Source organism: Typopeltis vanoorti, chromosome 12 (genome assembly GCF_054136105.1).
Source record: "Typopeltis vanoorti isolate ZY-2024b chromosome 12, IOZ_Tvanoo_1.0, whole genome shotgun sequence".
Lineage (NCBI taxonomy): Eukaryota > Metazoa > Arthropoda > Arachnida > Uropygi > Thelyphonidae > Typopeltis > Typopeltis vanoorti.
The window spans coordinates 138,697,952-138,723,389 of NC_143560.1; the positions used below are offsets into that span (position 1 = coordinate 138,697,952).

General features: G+C 38.9%; 1 protein-coding gene across 2 annotated transcripts in view; it reads right to left on the reverse strand.

The window, feature by feature from the left end:
- LOC150101254 (pancreatic triacylglycerol lipase-like) overlaps nucleotides 1–25,438 on the reverse strand; it is a 64,192-nt gene that overhangs the window by 22,467 nt on the left and 16,287 nt on the right. For both annotated transcript variants that reach the window (XM_090401130.1, XM_090401131.1), the window contains exons 3-4: nucleotides 17,029–17,263; nucleotides 10,553–10,777 (exon numbers count right to left, since the gene is read on the reverse strand). In XM_090401130.1, the coding sequence (XP_090257256.1) occupies nucleotides 10,553–10,777; nucleotides 17,029–17,263 (460 nt within the window). The remainder of the gene's footprint in view (nucleotides 1–10,552; nucleotides 10,778–17,028; nucleotides 17,264–25,438) is intronic.

Here is a 25,438-nt window from a genome sequence, read left to right on the forward strand (position 1 = left end):
GCTGCTATATCAATGTTTCTATGTTTATCTCTGTTTAGCTCATCAATTTTGTGTGTGATTCCAGGGGACATTCCAAGTAGCTATTTTTAATTTTTCAAAGAGAAGTCCTGTAAAGTAGCCGGATCAATTACGATTAAATCCATCCTATTTTTCCTTCTGCCAACCTTTCGCAGGGTGAGTTCGGTGTTGGGGCTGCCACCTTAAGGCCTCCGAACCTGCCTTGTGGGAGGGAAAGCAAACACTCCCACTTCCCACTGCATGAGATGCAAAAAAATGTTTTTAGTAGCAAATCAAGATTTAGTGCACTTTGATTTTGGGTAAATTTTGAATATTTCAATAAGAGATAAGCCTTTACAAAAGTTTCTTTCCACGACAAAAATCGAAATGTCAATGTTGAGACCTCTTCTGACATTGCGGAGCGCATGTTAGATGAAGCACTGCAGGGAAAAGAACTTTTAAAGCTATTTAAAATATTTAAATAATCGATCCCTTTGAACAGAATCCCAAGAAGAAGCACTTCCAGCTGAATTACTTAGCGTAATTTATTTAAGCGTAGTTTTGATAAAAAGTGATTTTTATTATCCAAGGAATCAGAAAAATATTTGAACGAATCCTATAGCTACAAAAGAAAGATACTGCAATGGAAAGATTTTTCAAACGCTTGCCATCTTGCTTTCATATCATCTTGCTTTCATCATTTCATATCGGTGCTTTCATTTATAGATTACACTGTGTTGACAAACGTATCTGTACATCTTAAGTGACATGCAAATTTCTGATCCTACCACATCAGATTATTCAGGAAGTGCCTGGTAATAAAAGGTGGAATGTGCTGCATGTTTTGCACTGTATTTAACATTGACAGACTGCCAAAATGAGGATGGTAGTTCGGTACCACATCAGATTATTCAGGAAGTGCCTGGTAATAAAAGGTGGAATGTGCTGCATGTTTTGCACTGTATTTAACATTGACAGACTGCCAAAATGAGGATGGTAGTTCGGTGCCACATCAGTAGTCTTTCTGTCCGTGACATTGCTATCCATCTAAGTATACCGAAATCCACTTTGCTTATATCATTCGTAGATGGAAAGTTGATGTTGCTACCACAGCAGGAAAACGCCTCGAGAGGTCACAGATACTCACTCACCGACATCGGCGAGCTCTGTCAACCTGGAAAATGCTGCAAGGACATATATAAGAGCTAGAACTGTTACACAGAATTACATACCTTAAGTAACCATGGCAGAGCTACTGTGAACAAGCCACACATCACCCCCCCCCAACAACAACCCACAACGTAAAACGACATTTAGAATGGTGTCTTTCACATCGTTCCTGTACCGTAGATCAGCGCTTCCAAAACTGTGGACAGTGGCCCCCATTGGGGGCTGTTAGTTTTGTTAAGGGGGGCCGTGAAATAATGAAAACAAATTTAAAATGTTTTAAGACTAAGTAGATTTTTTTAATCTTAAAAGAACTGTATTTAATTTTTATTATTTCTTTTTGTTTTTTTTTATATTTTAATGAAAAATCACACATTGGCGTTGGCTCACAAATTTTGCTTCCTGCGTATTTCAGCGATTCATGAATATTAGTAAATATATGCTTATTCATATAAGTTTCATTTCAAAGGTATTGATAAGAAACACAAAAAAGATTACAAACACAAAATCTTGAATATAAATTGTATTGAATATAATTACAATAAATATTATAATAATGTATGTCTGTATTACGATTCTGTTTTTCGATGGGGGTCCGTGAAATATTTTAATGTTTCCAAAGGGGCCTTTGCATCCATAAGTTTGGGAAGCACTGCCGTAGATGACTGGAAAAGGGTTGAGTGCAGCGACGAATCACACTTCTAAATGTTTCGCTCTGATTTTCGATCTGGCGATTACCCGGAAAACGGTTCCGGCAGGGCTGCACTCAAAATGTCAAGTATAGTAGAGGGTCGGGAATGGTATTGCGGTGTTCAGGCGGATGGGGTTGATCCATTGGTGGATGTGCCCCAAACCATGACATGTGCTGAACACTCGGACATTATTGGACAACTTCATGTTTCGACATTGTGGAAATACTTCGGGAGTGATCATTGCATGTTTCAGCACGACAATGCTCCATGCTGTACTGCACTTGTGTCCGAGACTCGTTTCCATGAAAGAGCGTTGAAGTGTTGGACTGGCCGGCCAGTCTGAGGTCTGGACTCTGAGTCCAGATCTCAACTATCGGAAATCTTTGGGACGAATTAGAACGCCAAATCAGCTCCAGACCACAGCGGCCATCGTCAGTATCAGCAATCAGATAGCTTTGCCAGAGGAATGGAAGAATATTTCTGTCGCGTCGTATCAGAAATTGGTTGTAAGAAACTACCGAAGGGTATTTGCTGCCATTCAGGCCAAACGTGGTCCCATTCGGTACGGGAAATGTTATTAAAAGGCATTTTTTTTAAATCACAACTAGGCATTCAGATACTTTTATCGACATAGTGTATAGGTTAAAAACTGCTCACATGCCTTAAAAATGGCATATTTAACTGAAGAGAAGACAGGCAGGACTGAATGCCTTAATGATAGCATTAATGAGGTTTTTTAAAAAGCCAAGCAACATAGTTGTGACAGACCACTGAGATGACAATTATGTTCGTTTATTTGCTAAGTGAAATACTGGAAAATTTTCATTCTCTGGTGTGCTGCCACTTTGGCACGGAAAAATAAATCAGCAAGCTAAAAAAGAAAGGTTAGAAACAAACAAATCCATTCAAAAATTATAGTTAACGACTTTTCCTATGGATTTTATATAATGCAATTTATATAACCCCATTCAGCTCTGAACTAGTGAACTCTAGTTCCCCGCCTCGAAGGCAACTTATAAACGGTCCTTATGGAACCGAAGGAGTTATGGAGGCAAAAATCCAAAAATGTGTGCTTCTGAAATTTTTGAGCTCCATTAATTGACTAGTTTTGCGTTATATTCTGTAATTCCATGTTTTTCATGAAGAAGTTGTCACCCGTGGATGCTACGAACATTACGCTGAGGGCAGTTTTACAAAGGCAAGATTAGTTGAAGTGTAAATAAGTCCTGTTTGCTACTAAGAAACTAACAAAAAGAAGGAAATAAAAGTAAGCAATAAACTGTACATTAAGTTGAAAGTGAAAATTGAAATTTATTAACACTGAAAAAGTACACTGATGTCCAAATAAAAAAAAATAAAAATAAATAAATAAAAATCAAATTGCGAACACTATTTCTGAAGATTACAACCGCTGATTCAGACGAAACCAGCTTGTGGCAATTTATATAACTAACGATACCGAGTAGAAAGCGGACGTTCAAATCTACGAATCGCGAGCAAAGGTGACGTAGTAGCACTCAACATGATAAAAGGCAAAAGGCTGCGCTAAACGAATTGTGTTTGAAGGAAGCTCTTTTCGTGGCATCTTACTGTGCGACATACAAGTTTGGCCTGCGCTCATTTCCGTGCTCATTTCATAACCACTAGCGTTGTTATCTTTTATATACCAAGCTTACTATTATGGCTGGTAGCGTGTCCAACGCTACGGGATCAAACAGAGTCTTACGACTCATAATTCTTTTTCTTTCTTTTTAGACACAGAGTACCAGAAAAATGAGTAAGATAATCCCCTTCCAACAGGACCAGGACTTTGGAATTAGAGATACCGGGATGCGAGCAACCCAGAGTATTCACAAAAGCATCTAAGGAGACCGGAGCTGATAACATCTACTCCTTCATATATGGAAGGGGACGATTTTTAATAGTATTTAAAAACATTGCTTCGAGGGACCAACTTCTTGAGGGTTCTCCGTCCAGGGGAAGCACATCATACCAACTACGGTAGGCTCTCAGGTGAGACAATTAAAAATTGAGCGCTTCCCCATGGAATGTGGAAGCGTCACCTTGAGGCCGAAGACGATGCGCTCATTCAAAATTTCAGGAAATGGGGAAAAGTGAACAACATAAAAAAGAACATTTCCAAAGAAGACCTCGCATGGTACTCCGGTGAAGTCACTTTCACCATGTACAAATGTTTACCAGTATCCATGTACAGATTTTGCAATGTTGACTAGGTTGTCAACATTGGACTATCCCGATAAATAACATCATGTCCTCTGTGCACATTCGCAAACGGGAAGGTGCGCCATTAAACCCGCAGCCTGTCGGAGATGCAAGTGAATTCCCAGCTCTTTCAAAAAAGTTAGAGGACAAGATCTTTACCCAAACAATCTTGGGGTAAATAAAAAAGACCTCGAAAGCGAAAATATACGCTCAGGCAACAATTTCCTCTTCCGCCACTACCACCCCACCATCGGCCACAGAAGAAACAGCTTTAGAAACGGTAACAGATGAACAGAACAAAGTCAGCATTCCACCAGCAGAAAACTCCTCAACAACATCAAAGGAGAATACATCTGTTACTGAAGAACCTAAGACCCTCCCTGCAGCTAACAACAAATGCAAATCGAGGAAGAGAAAAAAACAGCCACCACCCCAAAGAACCACAAAAAAAGGAAGAAGATTTTTTTTGGGGTTTTTTTGAGGTGGTAGTTGTTTGTTTTTTCTGCAAGGAGGGGGTTTCCTCCTTCATTTTGGATTCTCATGTTGCTAATGTTAAGAAAAAATCATAGAAGCCACTCCAGAATACCCTGAGAGGCTTCTATGATTTTTTTCTTCTTCGGACATGAAAGCATCTAAGCAAAGATGAAAAAATATGCTGGCTCGCAATTTACGAGTAATTGCTATGACTTTAAAACATCGGACAATAAAATAGCTAGTTTCAGGATTTAAAAAAAATTCGACACGAGTTCGAAATCCTCTCTGTTGAATGACTCGTGTTCGAAGCTAGATGCCAGTTTGTAGGGGTGTGGACATTCCGCCTCCGTGTGGACATTCCGGACATTACGGATAGAATCACTAAATAACCAGGTTCAAACATCTAAGAATCAAAGACCTAGGTCAGCAACCCCCTTCTCTGTTGCCTCGGCCTCGGCTAACATCAGAAGGCTCAGTTCAACATCAAAACAAGACGAGATGTGGAAGACAATGCCAGCCTTTAACACCAGGCTCTTTCCTGCAAGAAACTCTCTTCTTTCACTATAGAGATATGCAAGAAATGAGCTAAAAGTACTCTGCCACATCGTTTTGGAGTTTCGGCAAAAGAAACAGCACCGGAGTCGGAGCACTTATTGGAGTATTCCATTCTCAGAGCCTTCCATAACATCCAGAGGGATGCAGAATCCGTACTCACCACCGAATGGAAGAACAGGGGCTGTACCACTAGGTTAATCAACATCTATCCTGATGGAGGATTTTAACTACGCGATGAACCCGGCATTGGATAAAGTAGGGAGAAATCCCAGTACTGCCACTACTGGCTGCAGATAACTAAAAACCCACTTAAGAAATGTCTAGCTTACAGCTCTGCATCTTGGAGAATTCAAAATCCCTACTGTCGGGATTACACTTGGATAGGCAGAGGAATCGGCACAAGGCACGACCACTTTATTCTGTCACAATCTCTTGTCTCTAGAGTCAAGACCATAAGGCATGTTAACATCAATGCAAACATCCCAGACCACAAACTAGTTATGCTCACTTATCAGTATCCAGAAAAAGTTGATATTCGTCAGGGCCCCTGGAAGTTACACCAGATTTCCTGTCCCTGTTCTCTGCCAAGCTTCATCAACCCTGTCAGCCAGCATTGCTCCACCTAGAGCAATGCTGGCGAACACGGTTGACGAACACGGACGAACACGGACTACAAGATCCATCGCACGTGTTCAGAACACAGGCGATGATCCTGTGTAATGAGGTACATCATCAACAGCATGCAGGTATATGGCGTTCCCGGCCGATCGGAAGAGTTCTATTACCAGGATGAGATTAAACTGTATCGATCGGCTTGAAACACCATACGCCTGCATGCTGTTGATGATGTACCTCATTACCTATTGGGTACATTACATATTGGGTACTTTTGTATGTTGACCAGACGAGCGAACGTCTGGTCAACATCAAAAAGTACCCGATGGCATTGCTGTCCATCGATTTGAACCGAGCGTTTGAGAGCCTCCGTCATTGCTTTCTGTTCATCCTTCAGAAAATCAGAGTCAGCAACAGATTTCTTTCCATCATTAAGGGCGGTTACAACAACAATTCTATCAGCCTCCTTATCAATGAACATTTATCGGTCCCTATTAACATCCAGAAAGGGGTCAAACATGATTGTCCTCTCAGTCCGCTGCTTTTTGGAGTTCTGGAGCCATTCCTACAAACGATCAACAACTCACGTGCTGTTAGAGGGATTCCGTTACCTCTCACCACGGATGACTCCAAAGTAATAGCATATGCGGATAACATGGTGGGTGCCCTCAGGAACAACGACTTCATCAGGTGCTTCTTCAACATCTTAAAGAAGTTCAAAGTTTCGGGACTAACATCCAATCCCGACAAAAGCAAGATCAAAATGTAGGTAGTCTAGGACCCAAACAGCATCCCTATTGGTCTCGTCCCTAGAGAAGACCCCCTCACCATCTTGGGGTTACCTTTTCAGCACAGCTCCATTTGCAGTACTTTACATTGAAAATCTCATAGCTAAAACAGTTGAGAGTCTCAAAGAATGGTCAAAAGGACAGCTGTCATTTACCTCAGAGTCACAGTTATCAAAACCATCCTGAGTCCAGCCTGCCAATACGTCGTCAACATCAGCAACATCAGCGAGGATCACGAAAAACGGATATATAAGAAACCCCAGAAGAATTTCTGCAATCTATGCAAGGAAGTTGATATCAAGATCCTTCAACTTCCAGAGCAACTGGGGGGCTTCGATCTCCTCATTCTGAACATCAGATACCTGAGCAATACCGCTTTCCATCTTAACAGGATACAGAAACCCAACCATCTTTGCAACTATCCTGTTCCATATTTCTTGGGTCTCAACCTTCCCCTGTTTGGGATCACAAACCACGAAGATCCCAAAGCAGAAGTTGTCCCTGAAGAATACAACAGGTTTGGCCAGCTAATAGAACAACTCAGCTCCTCGGGTGTTAACATCACCCACATTCAGAACAGCAACACCTCATACCAACATTTCCACATTCTCCGTATGTTGATCCCTAAATCCGAAGTTCCGGATTTAGGGACCAACAACACCATCTTATTTGGTCACTTCATCAAATATCGAGGCTAGCCATCGAGAAAGGATCTGGCGTGGAGGACAGTCCATGGAAACCTTTCAGTTAATCTCAACATCTGGAGGTTCCAAACACTAGGAATTCCTTCTGTGACTTCTGCTGGAGCCTGGCCGCCATTGAGAACGCCTTCTACGAGTGTCATCCATTCAACATCATATGGAGGAGGTTGAGCGACATTTTCCACATAACCTCCCCACTACTGCAGGAACAAGTCATCCACCTGCAGTTCGCTCTGCCATTTACCAACAAACAAAAGTTACTAGTATGTATAATAAATGAGATAAAATACCACATATGGAAGAAAAGGAAAATTTTTTCTACTAATGCTAATCCTCCTAGCTTGTTGCAACTCTCTCGGATAGTGCTTTACAGATTCTATGGTTCCTGAAGAAGGATTTTACATCAAGAGAGAGAGAGAGAGAGACTTTGGGTGAAACCGGATTTAAACAACCAATGGTGTACACCTCCCATCTGTGTACTAACTCTATTTGCTACTGCTTTATTATCTTCTATCAGCAGAAGTGTTTCCACTCTTAGTCTTATTTCTGGAGTGTATTTCTGTCAATTTTATTCCACGGTCTCCCACGGAGGGAGAATCCAGGCAGCGCAGGCCAACTCGAGGCGGTCCACCCTGAAGGTGGCAGATCACCTAGGCACCAGTTACCTCGTGGTCCTTACATCTGGTGAGACAGACGTTTGGTTGTGGAGAAAAGAATTATCATCTGATAGCATTCAGCTATTAAGATGAGCACTGTCAGCTGAGGTCTATTTTTTATTCTTCCTCCCTCCTTTTCTTCTATCCTTTCCTCCACCTCACCTCAACCTCACTGTCATTTCCTCACCCTTCCTTTTCTTTATTCTGGGGCATACTGACCCCTTTTTATTCCAATAGGTCGATGATATGTTTCCTTTACTATTTCACTGCAAACTTTAAATGTCTTGAAATGTCTCAAAGACATCACTAGATAATTTCACGCGAGGAAAAATTATTGGAAAGCTTGAAGAAGCTCTCAGAACTACTGATATTGCCAGAGAGTCTGGAAATATATCCAGGCTCTGGGCAGCGTTTCAGACCAATGTAATGTGTTCCACACGTTTGCGAAAAGGTCGCCTCGTTCTACCACAGATCATGAAGCAATAGGTTTGGTTATAACAGCAAAACGTAATCGACTCACCATGGTAGATAAGTTTGCAAGCATAGGAACCCGGATATCTATACAAATTGCGGCAATTCGTCTACGTTCGTTTATCCACAGCTCATCGTAGCCTTTCTCCACAACTCCTTTATTCCTTTATCTTTTATCCACAGCTCAGTTTGCAGTGGTGTTGTGTGCATAAAAATTGGACATGACACCAATGAGCTAATGTACTATACAGATGAGTGTCGTTTTAGTCTTTCCTCCGATTTTAGACGACACTTGATCTTGCGTGAAATTAGTCCGCTTATCATCGCGAGAATGTTCTTGAGAGGGATAGATGCGACAATGCTGGGATCATAGTGAGGGGAGGCATTATGCTTAATGGACGCATCGAGCTACAAGTGGTGGATAAAAGAACTATGGCGGGTGAACGACATTACAACGAAGTTCTTCAACGTCATGTTCGATTGTTCAGTGGTGCTGTAGGCGAAGAATTCATTTTTATGAATGTGAATGTCACATCACATCGTACACGAACAGTTGAGATACTTCTGCAGACCGAGGATATTAATCGAATCCAGTGGTCGGAACTTATCCGAGATTTCAATTCCAGAGAACACGTTTGGGACGCAATATGGAGACGCATCGCATTGCTACTCTCGAAATTCCTCTATAGAAAATAAACAAGGCCTTATTCATGTTCTGAAGGAGGAGTTGGCCAGTTTGATTTAATCTGTAAGAAGTTTATAGCACATTTTTTGTGTAATGTAATTTTTTATTATGCTGTCAACAAATGTATGTTCACATTTGGCTGTAGACCAAAAGGTTTTCATATACAGGTAAAAATGTAGTAAGTGCTTTGGACACCAGTGCAGTATACAATTGAAAATATGATACAACAGATGTAGTAAGTATTTAGAACAATAGATAGTAAAAATATACTACATATGTTATAAAAATATCCCACAATTATTTTCCAAGTGGTGATATAGTGATTGATAGTTAAAGAAAGACAGAAATAAAGAACCGAAAATGGAAGTTGATTAGAAAGAACTGTACGATGTATGTAACCAAGGCAGTAGTCATATTGGTCACAATAAAAATACAAATGTAGGCGACACAGTCAATAAAAAATGTAAATGACCTTAATTGAGACATAATAAGATTTAGAGTAATTTTCTATAAAAGTCAACATTATTTAGTCCCGTGAGGTAGTCTCTCAATCTTTTTCAGAAAGTGTAACCTGATGTTACAAACTTTATTTCGTTAGGCAGTTTATTGTAGCCGCTTGTTGCTAAGTTCTCAAAAGATTTGTGAAAAACCTACCAGCAAATTCCGTCAATTAAACCGTAACCTATATTATATACGAAAAACAAATACGATGTTATTTCTTACTTTTACGAATTTTAAGAATGGCAAACGGGTGACAAGTTGAATATGCGGAGATAATGGTTATAGCAGTGATTATTTTATTTTGTATTGTTATCAAAAGAAGCAGATTTGAGTCTTCATAGCTCAGCATAGACGAAGGACCATTTCGCCGGAAAGACCTGGGTTCAATTCCCGTTCAAAGCATGAACGACTCTTTCGACTATAAGTAAGTTAGCAGGTCTCATCTGGAGATGGTTTTTTTTTTTCGCCCGGAAACTCGAGGTTTTAGTTCTCCAGAACAGGCAAGCCGGCCCCGTGAACACACACTTGTACAGTCATAAAAAAATTATCCCCTCCCCCCTGAAACGCCAGACTGCGACAAGCCGGTTGGGGTTTCCCACAGTCCCATAATCATAGCGGACCCTGCTCTAGCGAGATAAAGCGCTATAAAGAGAAAGAAGAAGAAGAACAAAAGAAGCAGATTGTTTTAGTAATTTCCGCCCTAACCTAACCTAACCATATTGCAGTGAAGAATTTACCCAAGATATAAACATTTACCCATTTAGCCAAGATATAAGATATAAAGATCTTAAAAGTATCTTTAAAATGCTGCATTGACAAATGATTCATATTTACTGCTAATTGTATATTTATCTGTTCTTCCTAATCCAGACGAAGCCACCAGTAGGTTTAATTAAATAACTATTACGACCTATAAACGCAGTGTTAGTTATTTTTTGTTTAATTCCGTTAATTACGAACCTCAGCTTGCAATAAATTACTGAAAAATAAACAGAGATTATGTCTGATATGCGAAAATCATACTTACAAATGATATCCGCTAAGGCGCCGAAGAAAATATTATTACAGCCCGCCTGAACACGTCCTCCATTTGGATAATAGTCAGCATGCCCTATTGGCTCATACACACCCAGTCCTCCCTTCATAAATTTTTCGCCGTTGGTATGTATGACGTCGACAAATTTGGCATCCGATGCATCTAAACGTACTTTCGTATCATAGCCTTCAAATAAAGGGGCCGCGGGATCCAGACCTGCAAAGGAGGAAAAAACCACTTTTCTTTTATTAAGATTCCAATTTAATCTAATTGGTGGAAACTTTTTATTTTTTATTTATAAACCGTGAACGAAAACGAAAAATTCAAAACGAAAGAGGCAACCTGTTGGTATATGTATACTGGGTGGTTCAAAATTCCACTTACAAACTTTGAAGGGTGGTAGAGAACAACAAAATCAACCATATTCACATAGGAAAGCATGACCGGAAACGCCGCCGGAAGGTACTAACAGAGACACAAAGATACAGAAATAACACAAGGCAGTAAGTAGTGTAAAAAACTTTATTAGGCGTAACTGAACAGTTCAATAGTAGTTGGATACATAATATGGTTTCACATCAGGTGCTCAAAGTTACGACTATCAGCAGTGATGCATGCCTGACACCGACGACGCATTGATTGCCGTACATTTTCGAAAATACCTAAAGTGTCCCGGATATTAGCAGCGGCGATGGCGATTCTTGCCACGAGGTCCATGTCAGAGGCAACAGGCGTTTCGTACACAATGGCTTTCAGGGTCTCTCATAGAAAGAAATCAATGCTCCATAAATCAGGTGAGCGCGGGGCCTTGCGACGAGTCCACCACGCAAAATCCATCGAGCCCCAAAGGAACTGCCAAATACTGACGCACAGAAATTCCAAAATGGGCTGGAGCCCCGTCGTGCTGGAACCACATCTGCCGACGCACAGTCATTGGAAAATTGTTCAGTAAATCCGGTAGAACTTCTTCCAGATATTTCTGGGAGTCCAGTCGGGGTGGTAACAGGTATGGGCAGACTAAACAGTCAGCGACGTTACCTGCCCATACATTAATGGCGAAGCGTTGTTGTGTAGCATGTGATCGCACAGCGATGACATGCTACATTGCGGTGATTGAAGCCTGCTTCTCGGATAAATGCAGCTTTCATCCGTTAACAAAACACTAGTTGGAAAATCCGGGCCTACGGCACTTTTCTGCATTAATCACTGAGCGAATTCCACACGTCGAGGATAATCTTCGGCCATCAGTAACTGAACCCGTTGCAGATGAAATGGATTCAATGGACTCAGAGTGCAAAACGCGCAACTGGATCGAGACACTCCTATAACAGAGGCAACGGTTTATGTGCTTGTCTCTGGATTATTGTCCATCGCATGCAACACACCTCCTCTTCCATGGCGGGATTTCGCGTCGATCGTGGCCTCCCATTATCATGCCTGCGATCCCTGAATGATCCATAGTCACACAAATTCTGCTGCAAATGCACAAACATTTGGTGATGCGGTACACGTCTGTTTGGGTGCCTTTCGCGTTACATTCGTACAGCGGCTCATCCATTACCGTCAGCTAACCCGTAAACGAGGTGCATGTCTGCTATCTCAGCATTCGTAAAACGACGCATGTTCTTCTTACGACGTCGAAAGCTTGAATGAGGAAGCCCCAATTGCTCACCTGGAGCGCTGGCAAACAGCACCACTTATCACTTTCGGGTGACGTTTCTGGTCATGCTTTCCTATGTGAATATGGTTGATTTTGATGTTCTCTACCTCCCCTCAAAGTTTGTAAGTGGAATTTTGAACCACCTATATATACTTAAGTATAAAGGAGCTAATATAAAAAGCTAATATATAAAGTATAAAGAGCTTACACTTCGGTATTAAGTCTAGCTACTCACTGATGAAGCCTCAAAAAAGGCTGAAACCGGTCTTGGTAGTGACCTCCCTCCATAATGTAATAACAGCATACATTTCCTTGGAAATGTGTTTTTACATTATGGAAAATACCTAAGAATAGCGATCTGAACTTTACACACCTTTGCAACGAGTTGCCCGTGATTGTACTACGTACTAGGATCACTTGCATTGGCTAACGCTAGTGTTCGCCGATACTTTATAGTTTACTATATTCGGCAAGAAACTCTCTGATTCCTATCTTTGAGTTTCTTATTCGGTTTTAAAACTATGTGGGATTTAATATCCCCTTAATTTTAGTAATTTTAGTAATTTTAGTAACCACCTATATATATTTGAACAACTTGTGGCTGTAGTCGTAAGGGTAAACTGTGAGTAGAAAACTATTCCAGAGTACTGAAGTAGAAGGCATGAAAGATGAGGATGAGAAGTTGCTTGGTGTTTTGAGCTGGAACCAGCAGCTGTTCGTGTGTTTATGGCTTTGAGAGAAACTGGAGAAATGGTATCAGACTGCTCGGCGCTGAACAGACTGACGTGAAAGTAACTACAGAAGAGGCACAGGAGGGCGGATACAGTACGTCTATGTGTTTTGTTTTTTGGCGGATTACCAAACCACAGTGTGTGAACCTTATTCTTAGGCAGGAAATACTTGGGATTTGTAATGGCGACAAATAACGTTGTGAGTGAAAAAGAGCACTTAGTTTTCTGGATGACGAGGAGGCTATGGATGTGATATGCTTATGCCAGAAGAGGCTAGAAGTCAGTCCAGAGTCAGCTCATTAGTCAACATAATTGCTTTCTTCTGTGCTAAGTCTGGTACTTCTAGGAAACTCTCAGGGCATCGCCCCTAGATATCTAGAGATCTGGGAATTATCAAAAATGAGGGAAGGAGACGCGTTCCCCCCATCTCTCTCTCTCCCTCCCTCCCTCTCTCTGTCTCTCCTTCTCTGTCTCTCCCTGTCTTGCGTGAAATAGGATTGTGTTTTGGTACCACTGAAGTGAAAAGGTTGTCCTCACCTCACTGAAATGTAGCAAAGAGATCTGTTTCAGGTACAGATTATAGAAGTTATTGAGCTCGGGATACATGGGCATTGCAATCTGACTAAATTTCCACAGGTGATGTTTCGCTGAAAATAAAAGGAAATGTTTTCCCCTCCTGTCAATGGGCAAAGAGGTAATGACCATGACCATATCAAGTAATTTTTGAATTTTTAAGTTGCCTTTGCCCTTCGGCTAAACAGGGCGTAGTGGAAATGAAGAGGAAGTCATTGGGGAATTCTTGTTCAATAGTATTTTGAATTTTTCACATTAGGAACACGATGCTACGCTTTTTAACATTAAAATTGACTAAAATAATAAAAAAAAAAACACCGGAGAACACGATAATGTGCACATCATCAGATTTTATTAAGATATACTTTTTATTAGACAAGATTTTATGCATTTATTTTTATCTAATTTTTTCACACAACATAGAGCAGAGTGTGTGTCGCTATTACCGAATATCTGTTAAAGTTGACAGTAAGAAAAATGAGCAACTGGCTTGTAAGATTCCTGTGTTATGACAGAGGGCAAAGTGGTTATAAACAGCTCATTAAGCAACATAATCACTCTCTTCTGTGCTGAGTCAGGTACTTCTAAGGAACTCTCAGGGCATCGCTCCAAATGGGAGAACAGCATTCAATGTGAATACTGTTCTGTGGATCTGTGATTTTTACGAGGGGGAATGAATGTCGTGTTTTGGGAAGCCAGTGCTATTGGAGCAGCACCCTGTTGTTCTTCCACTTGTCTGGACGATAGCGCCAAATGCTCTCCCTGAGCCGCTTCAAAACCTCACAGTAAAACTTGCCGTTGTCAATTTGACGGGGGGAGGGAGGAATTCCTTGTGGAAAATGCCTTTGGAAAATTATAAGTGTGCTCTTAAAGACAAAAAAACTTCATTTTAAATTCATCAATTTTTTGAATTTAGGTAAGATGCGCTTTCTACATTTATAAGCAGCCGTTAGAGAAATACAATTAAAGCATTTCAGATGTGAGTAAACAGAAAACAAAAAGGCACATCTGTCATTTGCAGATCATTATCCATTTAATACTGAGAATAACGAAGAGAAGTAACGATTGAGGTGGTATCAGAGAATCTGAAAACGTCATCGGTAAAAACAAAACAGCGAGTGGAACCGTCGTGAAGTTTCATTTTATCAGTAAGCCATGGAGTAAATGAAAGTAGTGCCTCCGCAGATTAATTGGAAGAACCATTGGCGCACTCAGGATTTAATCTTGGAGGGGGCCGAGCGCTCAGGATTTAACCTTTGGGGGGGCGAGTTGAGTAGACGTTTTGCGAATACACACTACACATCGCATGCGACCTATAACTGAGCATCTGCAGTGATCGCTAATTCATAAGTAGCACACAACATAAAAAAAAAAATTGAATTTTAATTAGGAAAAGATTTTTGGAAATTTTTCTAGTGTTTTTTCCTTTTCTTTGGGGGGTGCCCGGGCCACTTCCCCCCCTCTGGGTGCGCCACTGGGAAGAACAGTGGAATATTGCGCTCTTCGACTGGAAAAGACCTGAGTTCGATTCTCGTCGTGACGAGGGAAATCCTTATGCGGGATGTTTCAGTTTAAGGTGAGTTAGTCGATCTCATACGGAGGTAGCAGGGTATTTTGATCCCACGTACAGACAAATCGGCCTTCAAACACAAACAATTTACAGACAAAAAAATGCTCTTGTTGGTGATGATGGGCGGTTGATGGTAGTAATGTCGTAGTAGAAGAATTCAATAGTAGTAGTGGAGAAGGTGAGATGTATTTAGCGAAGTAAAGTAGAGTGCCCTCCCATGATGAGTCCTTGGCCTCCTTGGAGGAGTTACGTAATAATAATAATAAAATCCCGTAAAAACGAATGTTGGAAGCAAGATTATATGCTTTTATTCTAGAAGATGCGTGATTATAAAAATCCAATGCAAAGTTATTAAGGAAGCCCATGTGTCATGGTTTTGATAAATGACAATCAACAGTCTTTGAAAAAGAGAAACCTATTTTTATATCTCTTTTTTAGATGCCATAAAACGTCAGTTGTGTTTTCACATTTATTAAGGGATCTCAGCCCCGGACAACTGATTATGATTCACTTGGTACACATATGGCAGTTTTGTATGTAAAACAGTACAAAGGAACCAAGCAAATGGAAATTTCGTATACATATATATATACTTTTTATTTCACTCATTGAAATCGTTGAATGAAAACGACTGGTATTGTACTCACGCATTTGAAATGAAACTACCCTTTTGAAATAACGCAGCGACATTTTGGAAAACAGATCTTTCTTTTACTGCTAAAATTTTATTTCTGTTCGCAAGAATTTCTATACCAGAATTATAATTTTTGTCTGTAATAATTTTTGTCTAAACTCCATAAATTTCTGATTTGTATCTATTTATTCTCTTAACGAATAAGAAAGACCAGAAAAAATAACACTGCAGCAATAGCCCTGCAGTTTTTTTTTTTTTAATGTTAAATCCGAGGTTTGATGTATTTTAGCCAATCAGACAATAACTGGTCAACAAACCGATATGTAAAAATAATTAAGTTAAAGGAAAAGCTAACTGAATTAACTGAAAAGAATTAATTTCTTATTAAAAAAATTAATATGCTTAGAATAATGCCAATTAGCTCGCCGCAGAAAGCAGTTAACTAGAATAAAGTTAGTGTTATTAATGGAGAATTTGAATAAATTAATTTCTAAGTTATTAATTATAAGTTTACGTAAAACCTAAAGAAATGAACTCATGTAATTCAAAGAAAAGCATCCAATATTTCAAATATTCAGTGGCATTGAAATTCACTCCTTTGAATTCTAGCGCCACGGAAACTTTAACGGTGTGCAGTTGAAATTTTCGAATAAAATATTAAATTAATCGCGAAGCTTCTCAATGTTGCAAATTATTTCTCAGGAAACAAAATTGCTTCATATTACACCAAAAAAGAATAAAGTTTATTTTAGCGACTTAGAGCTGTCATAATAAATTAAATTTTTTTTCCTCCATTAAGTAAAAACAGAATATAAGTATACAGAAAACAGTTGTTGTGTGGTACAAAAAGTACGAAATGTAAAAAAAAAAAAAAAAAAAACATCATCATAACAACGTTGTATCAAGTAACATAAAATTGAATGTAATCCACCGGTATTTAATATGCGCAGGGCCTCCATATTGCTTTCTGTACTCCGAACCTGTTATTCATACTACGGTGTTGCTTTATCGAAACACTGAAATTTTTCTTTGTAAAAAAATAAAATAAAATAAAATCGCATTTTCTACTAATTGTATCTTTTAATTCTATGGACGCTCTGCTTTGAGAGTAGATTTTTAGCGACCGGTTACTAAGGTAAACTTTTATCCCTCAAAAAAAAAAAAAAAAAAAAAAAAAAAAAAAGGAAGAAGAAAAACTTCAACTTTTAATCTTAAGTAAGTCCGCTTTTATCAAGCTATCTGGTGCTCTTAATAAATAATTTAAGATAATTTGCTGTTAACATGAAATATCTCACCCACCTGTTATTCGGCTTAAATTATTTCCACACTCCTTTCCGGCAATACCCGCAACGTGTGCGCCAAGAGAGAATCCAATCAGGTGGTAATCGGAATTGGTGGTTCCCCTTTCGTAGTTGATCATGTTGATGAGAGCAGCGGTCTGTTTGCCCACCAGTTGCGTGTTGGCTGCAGCCTGCACATAGTTAGGTATCGCTGCCCCCTTTTCCCAGTCTACAACAATCACATTCACATCTTCCTGTGAATAAAAAGGAAAAAAATATTTAATGACAGAAAAGGTTTGATTCGGACAGAATTCGATCGGAAAATGATTTTTTATTATTATTTTCTAAATTCACTGTGCCTAATTGTGGTGAACTTCGAAAATAATGCAGTGAATTAGTATTAATGAAGCAATGATGAGTGATCATTATTGTTCCATTAATAGTGATTCGTGGAACATTAATATGGATATCACCGCCATCTAATAACTGTCGCCTCTGAACAGGATGTTAATATGGAAACGTGTTTAGAATTATTGTCATGGTAATTAAAGCATAATTAGTGGTCAATGGCTCATGTACGTTTTCAGCTGTTTTGTTTTAGGAAAAGCAAAACACAAATTTTACTCTTTTGGTAAAAAAGGAATTAGAACTACTATTAAGAATAATACAGAGAAATTAGAAATAAATGCGATATTTCTGGAAGTTCATGTATTGCATTTATTTTAGAATGGGATTCTACATATAAAGAGTCGAAGATATCCTTATAAAATAAGTGGAATTTCCAAAAAGCACAAACGCGTTAAATTTCTTGAGAATATTTCATTCTTTCTTTCTCCAGAAATTCGCATTAAAATTTTAGTCCTTGATTTGATAATGAACTTCGATGATAATCCTCCACGCTTTCAAAATAGATTTTTACGATATTATTTTTATGGCTATTTAACCTATTTTTGTTTATTGAATACCTCTTTTTTATAATGTCATTAGCTTTTACTCAAATTCTAGGGCATTACTTAAGTTTTATGTGGACAGATATATGAAGAATATATAGGAAGAGGAAAAGAAGAAAAAACCGGAACATACCTTAGTGAGATGTTGCTGGCTGTCTTCTTTTTCAGTGGCATCCCCGCGTATGGCGATAGACATTCATTGTTGGAGGAAGGAAGTATGACTGAACGGAAGGGGGGGCTCAGAAATCAGAAAGGTGGGATTTTGAGAGATGCGGGAGAATTATTGGTGATGCAAGAGGTGTGAAAACCTTTTGAACTTTTTTGAAAAATCCAGGTTTTTTATATTTTTTAAATTATTAAAGGTAGGCAGAGGATACTTTGGGGATGGAGATGTACATAGAAATTTTTGGGGAAGAAGAAGGATATTATAGGATAAGGTGAGAGGTGGAAGAACGGGGTGTGAGTCGTTTCGACAGTGAGTCGTCTTCGGAGCTCGTTTGGAAGTGGAGACTATGTCATGCCGGCTTCGTGTTTCTGTCTTTGGTGTATTCTATTCGTCGGTATCGTGACCTAATTTTTTCTTCCTACCTTTTTTTCCCCTTCCTACATCTATATCTGTTCATATAAAACATAAGTAATGCCCTTGAATTTGAGTAAAAATCCAATGACACTATAAAAAAAGGGGTACTCCTAAACAAAAATAGGCTACATAATAATAATATTTTTCTTAGAGGAGTAACAGGGGAATTTTCCCAGAAATAATACCTATATTTTTATGATTTTTCATAACTGGTGGTTAATAATTGTTTCTGAATATCACAGAAAGAAAGGGAGAGAGAGAGAGAGAGAGAGAGAGATTATCCGTGTTACGAGTGCCCTGTTTCGATTTAAAGCATCTCTTCTGTAGTGTTTTTCACATTTTGGTATAACTAGATCACAATACTTGCCAGGAAAGGAAGACAGATGCCACAATTTCCTACTTTCCTAGGATAAGCAGCTGCATATGTTAATCCCGCTTAATTCTCCTCTATAAAAATAAAAATAAATATAATAAAACGTTCGTTCGGCAAATGTCTCCGTCTTCAAGGCAGTTTTTATCAACTTGGAGCTGAAGCATAGTGTGGACCATCATCGAAAACTTTGCCCAGAGATACGGCAACACTCACGAACACATCGCGTTGCTTCAGTAAACAGTTTTTCAGGTATTACTTCGATGAACATTTCCAGTTTATAACAGAACATCCTCGGTCTCGTTGAAAGCATTACTAATTTAGACATATTGTTCTAGGATAGGAATCATAGTCAAGCCCTCTCAAAAGATAATAACATTCATAAATGTCACTAAGTAACTACTTAATACAAATATGTGTATTAAGCAGTGTGCAAATGTTACGGAAACTCTGCTGTTCAAGCCAAACACGTTACTTTTTTTCAAACCACCTCGAGTCTCGAGTAACCTCTCATTGCAAGTGACGAAATTCACCGACCAACATATTAAGGACAGATACAAAACTCTAAGTGAACGGTGCGATTCCAATCCACAATCCGTCGGTTAGAGCCCAACCACAAGCGTAATTTCACACATTATTGGCATTGGTGAATTGCACAGTTTTTGCACGGTTTCTACTGTTTTTTTTTTTTTTTCAGTCCTCGTTGTGTGTGTGTGTAGAAATAAGAATGAAATTTTTTCTTCGTAGTCAGTGAGGTATTCTCCCTTCGCATTTTGAACTCACTCTATGGCAGTACTTTCTGCCAAACAATGATTCTTTCGATTTTTTTTTTTTTTTTTTGTTCGAAATCCTTTTAAGACTTCTTTTGGAGAAAAAGAAAAAAAAAAGTCGAAACATTACAGGCAAAACTTTTTCCATATCCAAATCTTCGCATTCCTAAAACTGAAAAACCTATTGAGAGGACTTCATTTTGAATCTTTAGAAGGATCTTCACGCTAACTGTAAACTGAAGCTGAAATCGTTTTTCTCCTCCTCCTCGAATAAGATAGTGAAATTTCATGTAACTCACAAAAATAGTGCTCGGACCACATGCTAATGGTTAAATATAAAACATTTTTTTTATCTCTAACCATCAGCATAATCTGAGCCCTAAATTACATGTAAAGCATAAAATGTAACTTTCTCAAATTCATAATTTAGTTGCTAAAATCCAAGTGCATGAATTACTTGAAAGTTTCACAGCTTTATAAAACAATAAATGCTCTAACGCCTTATATTTTCCCAGGATTCTTTTAACCCTAATTAACGTTTCGAATGCAAGCGGACAACTAGTCTGCACTCAGCCTTCAATGGTAGCTGAGCTCAAAGTTATTACGGAATCAACGCATTCCGGCTGAGCAGACAAGAATCACCATCTGGAGACTCCAATAGCTACACTATATTGACAAAAATATTTGGATACATTACGTGCCATGCAAATTTCTGATCTTATCAGATTCAGGGTGTGTCTGTGTAAGTCTGGTAAAAAATGTGGGATGTGCTGCATGCCTTTGAACTGCACTGATATCAAGAGGCCACGTCCAGCTGACCTAGCAGACTTCCAACGAGGGATGGTAGTTGGGTGTCATATCACTGTTTTTTCTGTCCGTGACATTGCTACCCGTCTCAATATGCGAAATCCGCCGTTGCTAATGCGATGTTCGTAGATGGATGGTGCTAGCACAGCAGGAAAACGTCCTCGGAGGCCACCTCGACACTCATTGAGTGAGATCGAATAGCGGAATGTTCGAGCATTCTGCACGTCATCAGCGGTAGACTTGTCAGTCAACGTGAAAAATGCCAGAGGGATAAATGCCATATGTCAGCACTAGAACGTCCGCGGAGAGTTGCATGCCTTAGGTTACGGGTACCATGGCAGAGCTGCTGCTAACAGGCCACACATCGACCTCCCCTCAAAGCCAAAAGACGTCTTTCACATCGTTCCTTTGCGCGAGGATTGAAAGAACATTCCTGTTGCGAAGTATCAGAAAGCATGCTCCGAAGGGTAGTTGCTGTCATTCAGGCCAAAGGTGGTCCCCCTCGGCACTGGAAATGTAATTAAAGCTATTTTTTTGACCACAACTAGGTGTCCAATTCTTTTTTCCAATTCTATTTTTTTAACATAATGTATATATTATCTCTCAAATAATAAGTCAGCTTACAGACCATTATTTTTGCATCTTCTCTGTATCTAGCTGAAGAAAGAACAAGAAAAAGTTCAGCGACTAGAATCAAACCAACTTGAATCGAGTCTATCGTTGGGCAGCTGTAGCGTTAGAGAATCAAACACTATTCTCAGGCATATATATGGGAATATACATGAAGTCGAAAATCAGACATACGTATGCATCCCTATGGAAACGTTGTTTGCATTCACAGTACAGGGCCACCCAAAGAAAGACCGTCGAAAGTTCGATTGTGGTCGCTGACTAGAGGAACTTATACTAAGTCATTCTTCGATGGATTCCCAGGTTAGTTAGTCACTGGCATATGCGAGCAGGATTTGTAACCCCACAAATTCAAGAAATTCGATCACAGAACTAACACTGTTTCAGATAATAACGCGTACTATTAGGGTTAGGGAATACGAGATGGCAACAGTTGTATGCCATAGTTTCCTTCCCCAAATACCTATTAAATTCGCTTTTGGTTTTGGACTGATTATTTGTCATGATTTTGATTTAGAATGACTGCCCACTATGCCTCAAAAGTTCATTAGTACTGAAGGGGCAATTCTCTTTGAGGAATAAAAGGCGTTAGAAGTTTTTTTTTTCAAATTAATTAAAAATGAGATGGAAACCTTACGATGTCCTACTTTATAACTTTAAACTCAGCTTATTGAATCCACGCACAGATTTGTCGTTCGTATATGCCTCGAAATGTGTTAGGCAACCGAAAATCGCAACAGGATATTCTGTAATATTCAATACGACAGACTCAACAAATTAATGGTCCTTTATACTAAATATTTCTAATGAAGATACTTGATTCTTTCTTTAGATACTCGAAATCCATATTGAATCTCTAACAGTAAGAGATTTTCCTTTGGAAGAAAGATACTCATTTTTTCAAGCTGTTTATATGCTTGCTTATCACATTTTTAATGTTGGAGATCTAATATATTAATTTAGAACACGGAAACAGTCCAGAACTATTTCTAGAAGTGGCAACTTAGCGTTGGAACAGCTTATATCACTATGCAATAATCTGATATCTCCTTAGGTCAACCGGTTCAGCCAAGAAAGGATAGTTGCATGACACATTAGTTCATCACTTCTTTTACGCTAGTTTCTATAAAAGTAATGTCGCTCTAGTCCGTAGAATTTAAGAATATCAAGAATTTTAAACACTGACTAAAAAAACTTTAATATCAGGAAAACATGGACGTCCAAATCTTGAAACAACGCGAACTTCATAAAACGTCGAGAGTGTGCTGACAGACTTTTCGCGAATTAGCGTCAGTATTGAGAACGCCAAGTCCCAACTGTGGTTTCGAAAGAGGTCGATACGTGGGGAATGAAGGCAAAACTGCATTTTCCGCAACGAGTACCGAGGGTGGCAAAGTTTTTGAGTAATGTACTTATACCAAATGACTAACATTACTATTGAAACAGAATAAAGAAAATGTGTAAGCAAACTTGAAATTTAGGCAGGAATGGTCACCTACTCAGTTTCATACTAGAATGCGACGGCAGTGAAGAATATTGCGAGGAATCATGGGAAAGTAGTGGTTGTTCTTTTTATTATTTGCCGAAATTTCTTCTAGTTATTGTCTTTTAAATCTTCTTTTTGTTACCTTCTAAAGATTTGAAGCATTCTTCATGGCATTTCAAAGAAACCATGCAATCTGAACACTGGTATTCTTAAGTTGATTAATCAAACACAGAACAATGTACTTAATCACGTGATCTGAAGGCCGGGAAGTGAAATCGTGACCTCCCTTCTCTCTCTCTCTCTCTCTCTCTCTCGAGAGAGAGAGAGAGAGAGAGAGAGAGAGAAGGAAGGAAATCGTGTCTGAGAGTATTACAGTTTCGATTTCCCCTCGTTCTTTCCCTCCCGGAAGTCAGAAGGTCATGAGCGCACTATAAAATTCTTCTCTCTTCAGATGCAAGGTTCAATGAGGTCAATGCCGTTTGGCAAATATCATCAAGCATATGCTGAAGTCAGGTCAAGGTCAGGAGGAGGAACTGGAGATATAAAAGAAAGAAAGACATCGCATAAATTTGATTTTTTTGTTTTCGATTTTTAAAATATTTCACTGGCCAATTGTTTGCAGTTAGCTTTTATTCTTACTGATTTTAAAACCAGATTGCAGTTGCATCATTTAAATTAGCAGTGTCGCGAAAACTTCGTATTTCGACGAGTAGCACTCAACTTCCAATTTTGCAACTACTTATACACACAGGAAAATCTGATAGAATTTATTTACATGATTAAGGGAAAGATGGACTCCCCTTCCACTCATCCACCTACATCCCATACACAACTTTCTTTATACTTTTTTTAAATAAATCATATGCAAAAATTAAAATTAAAAAAAAATTAAATATCTTTTTTTTGGACCTCCATTTTCACGTAACTATATACAGTGTGTCTCTTCCTTGGATCACCCAATGACGAAACTGAAATAAAATCACAGGACGAAAGCAACAAACAACTGAAAGGCAGAATATATGAAAAGCGGAAGGTGTGCGAAAGAGACAAATATCCTAGAACACTAAAAGAAATAGATATGCATTCAGATGATGCAGAAGAACTAAAATCGAAAATCGAATCAAATCGATGGTACTTCAGTTCTAACTGAAGTAAGACACTACAGAACAGAAAGGAAAAATAACACACCAGGTTAACTGACAAGTAAATTTTAAAACGATAATCATCCCAATGCCAAGAAAGGCAAATTAACTGAGATGTGCTGTACATTTAGCTTGAGAACAATGTGTCGAAATTATGTTTTTAGAATATTAAGTAAATATGACTTGATAAATAAAATAATAGCCGAAGGATATTAATAAGGACAATATGCACTCGGAAGTGGAAAAAGCGGAAGTTTCGCACAGTGTTAATTTTTAGAATGATATGCAGACGTCAGCTGCTGAGCAATATACCAGGACGACCTCTGCTTCACAGATTTTGAAAAATAATATTTGAAGCTTTCTCTTATGATAAACTTATTGGGATCTTAAAAAACACTGGACTGAACTGAAAAGATTTAATTAAGGACATAATACATGCATAAAAAGGATTCAACACTCCCCAATAAACATAAACACACTTTCACAATAGGCTATCATCTTCATCATTATTGCTTGGGATCTTTTTAGAAAGAGTTCATAAAAGACATGGGAATGCAAAGAGGCCTTAAAACCTACATCGGAGAAATCAAAGTGCTTATAATGGAAAACAAATAAGAATACAAGCAGTCAAACTAACCTCTTTAGAGGAAGAAGGATCCTTTCGATGAGCTCGGAGGAAAAGTTTACAATCAATAAGTACTTGAAACACCAAACAAAAAAAATTAGAATAAGATTGTGAAGAAAGAAGAAAGTGCAATTTTAAGGACATATGAAGGCATGGAGTAATAACGTGCAAAAGTATCATCCCGACTCTATAGATGCACGAGATTGGAAAAAAAGTGGAGAACCAATGTCGCCGACCTCCGAATCGAAGACCGCATCTGAAGACCGCATCTGAAGGATGCGGTCTTCAGATGCGGTCCCATATATTTACCCATATATTTACTAACCAGGTTAGCTCTGTGGACAGTATATCCACTGCTCAATGGGAATTTCGTTTTTGCCGCATGGAAGTAAATTCCATGACACAGTGGGTTCGAATTCACACTGTACTCGTGAATGTTTGTGAATGTGTGCGGCGGGAAATGAATTTCAGTCGGTCTGAGCCCACCGTCTGCTTATCGAAGGCTTGAAGCGGCTCGGAAAATGTCTCTGTTTGATCTGCAGAGCAGCTTTCCGGATTATCTTGCTGCTGTTATGTGCGTATAACTTTTGGCATGCTCCGAGTTTTTAAAAGACACATTTGAAAGATCTTAAGGAATTATGCTTTTATTTGCTTCAATAACTAAATCAATAAGAAATCGTAAGAAAATGCAAATACGGGGGGATCAGTATGAATGATACAGTCGGCACTCTTCTGTCTTTCACTACAAACTGTTTCCTGTGTTATTCAACCTTTCATTAATTCCATGCCATATTGTACGTGTGTGCGTGCACCAAAGCAGTGTGCACATATTATGCTAATAACAAAACTTCAAGCTACTCCATATCCCCCTCTTTTAAAGGCATTCTTCGACCTCTATTTCTTTTTTTTTTTTTTCGTTTTTGCCGCATTATTCTTACAATAAGAAATAAATAAAGTTTAAATTTAGTTTCTTTTAGGAGAAACTAAATTCACTTAATTGAGTTCTATGTGAGAGGAATCACACAAAACTTTTCCTCCCCCCTCAAACTACTCACAACTCGTGTCCTTT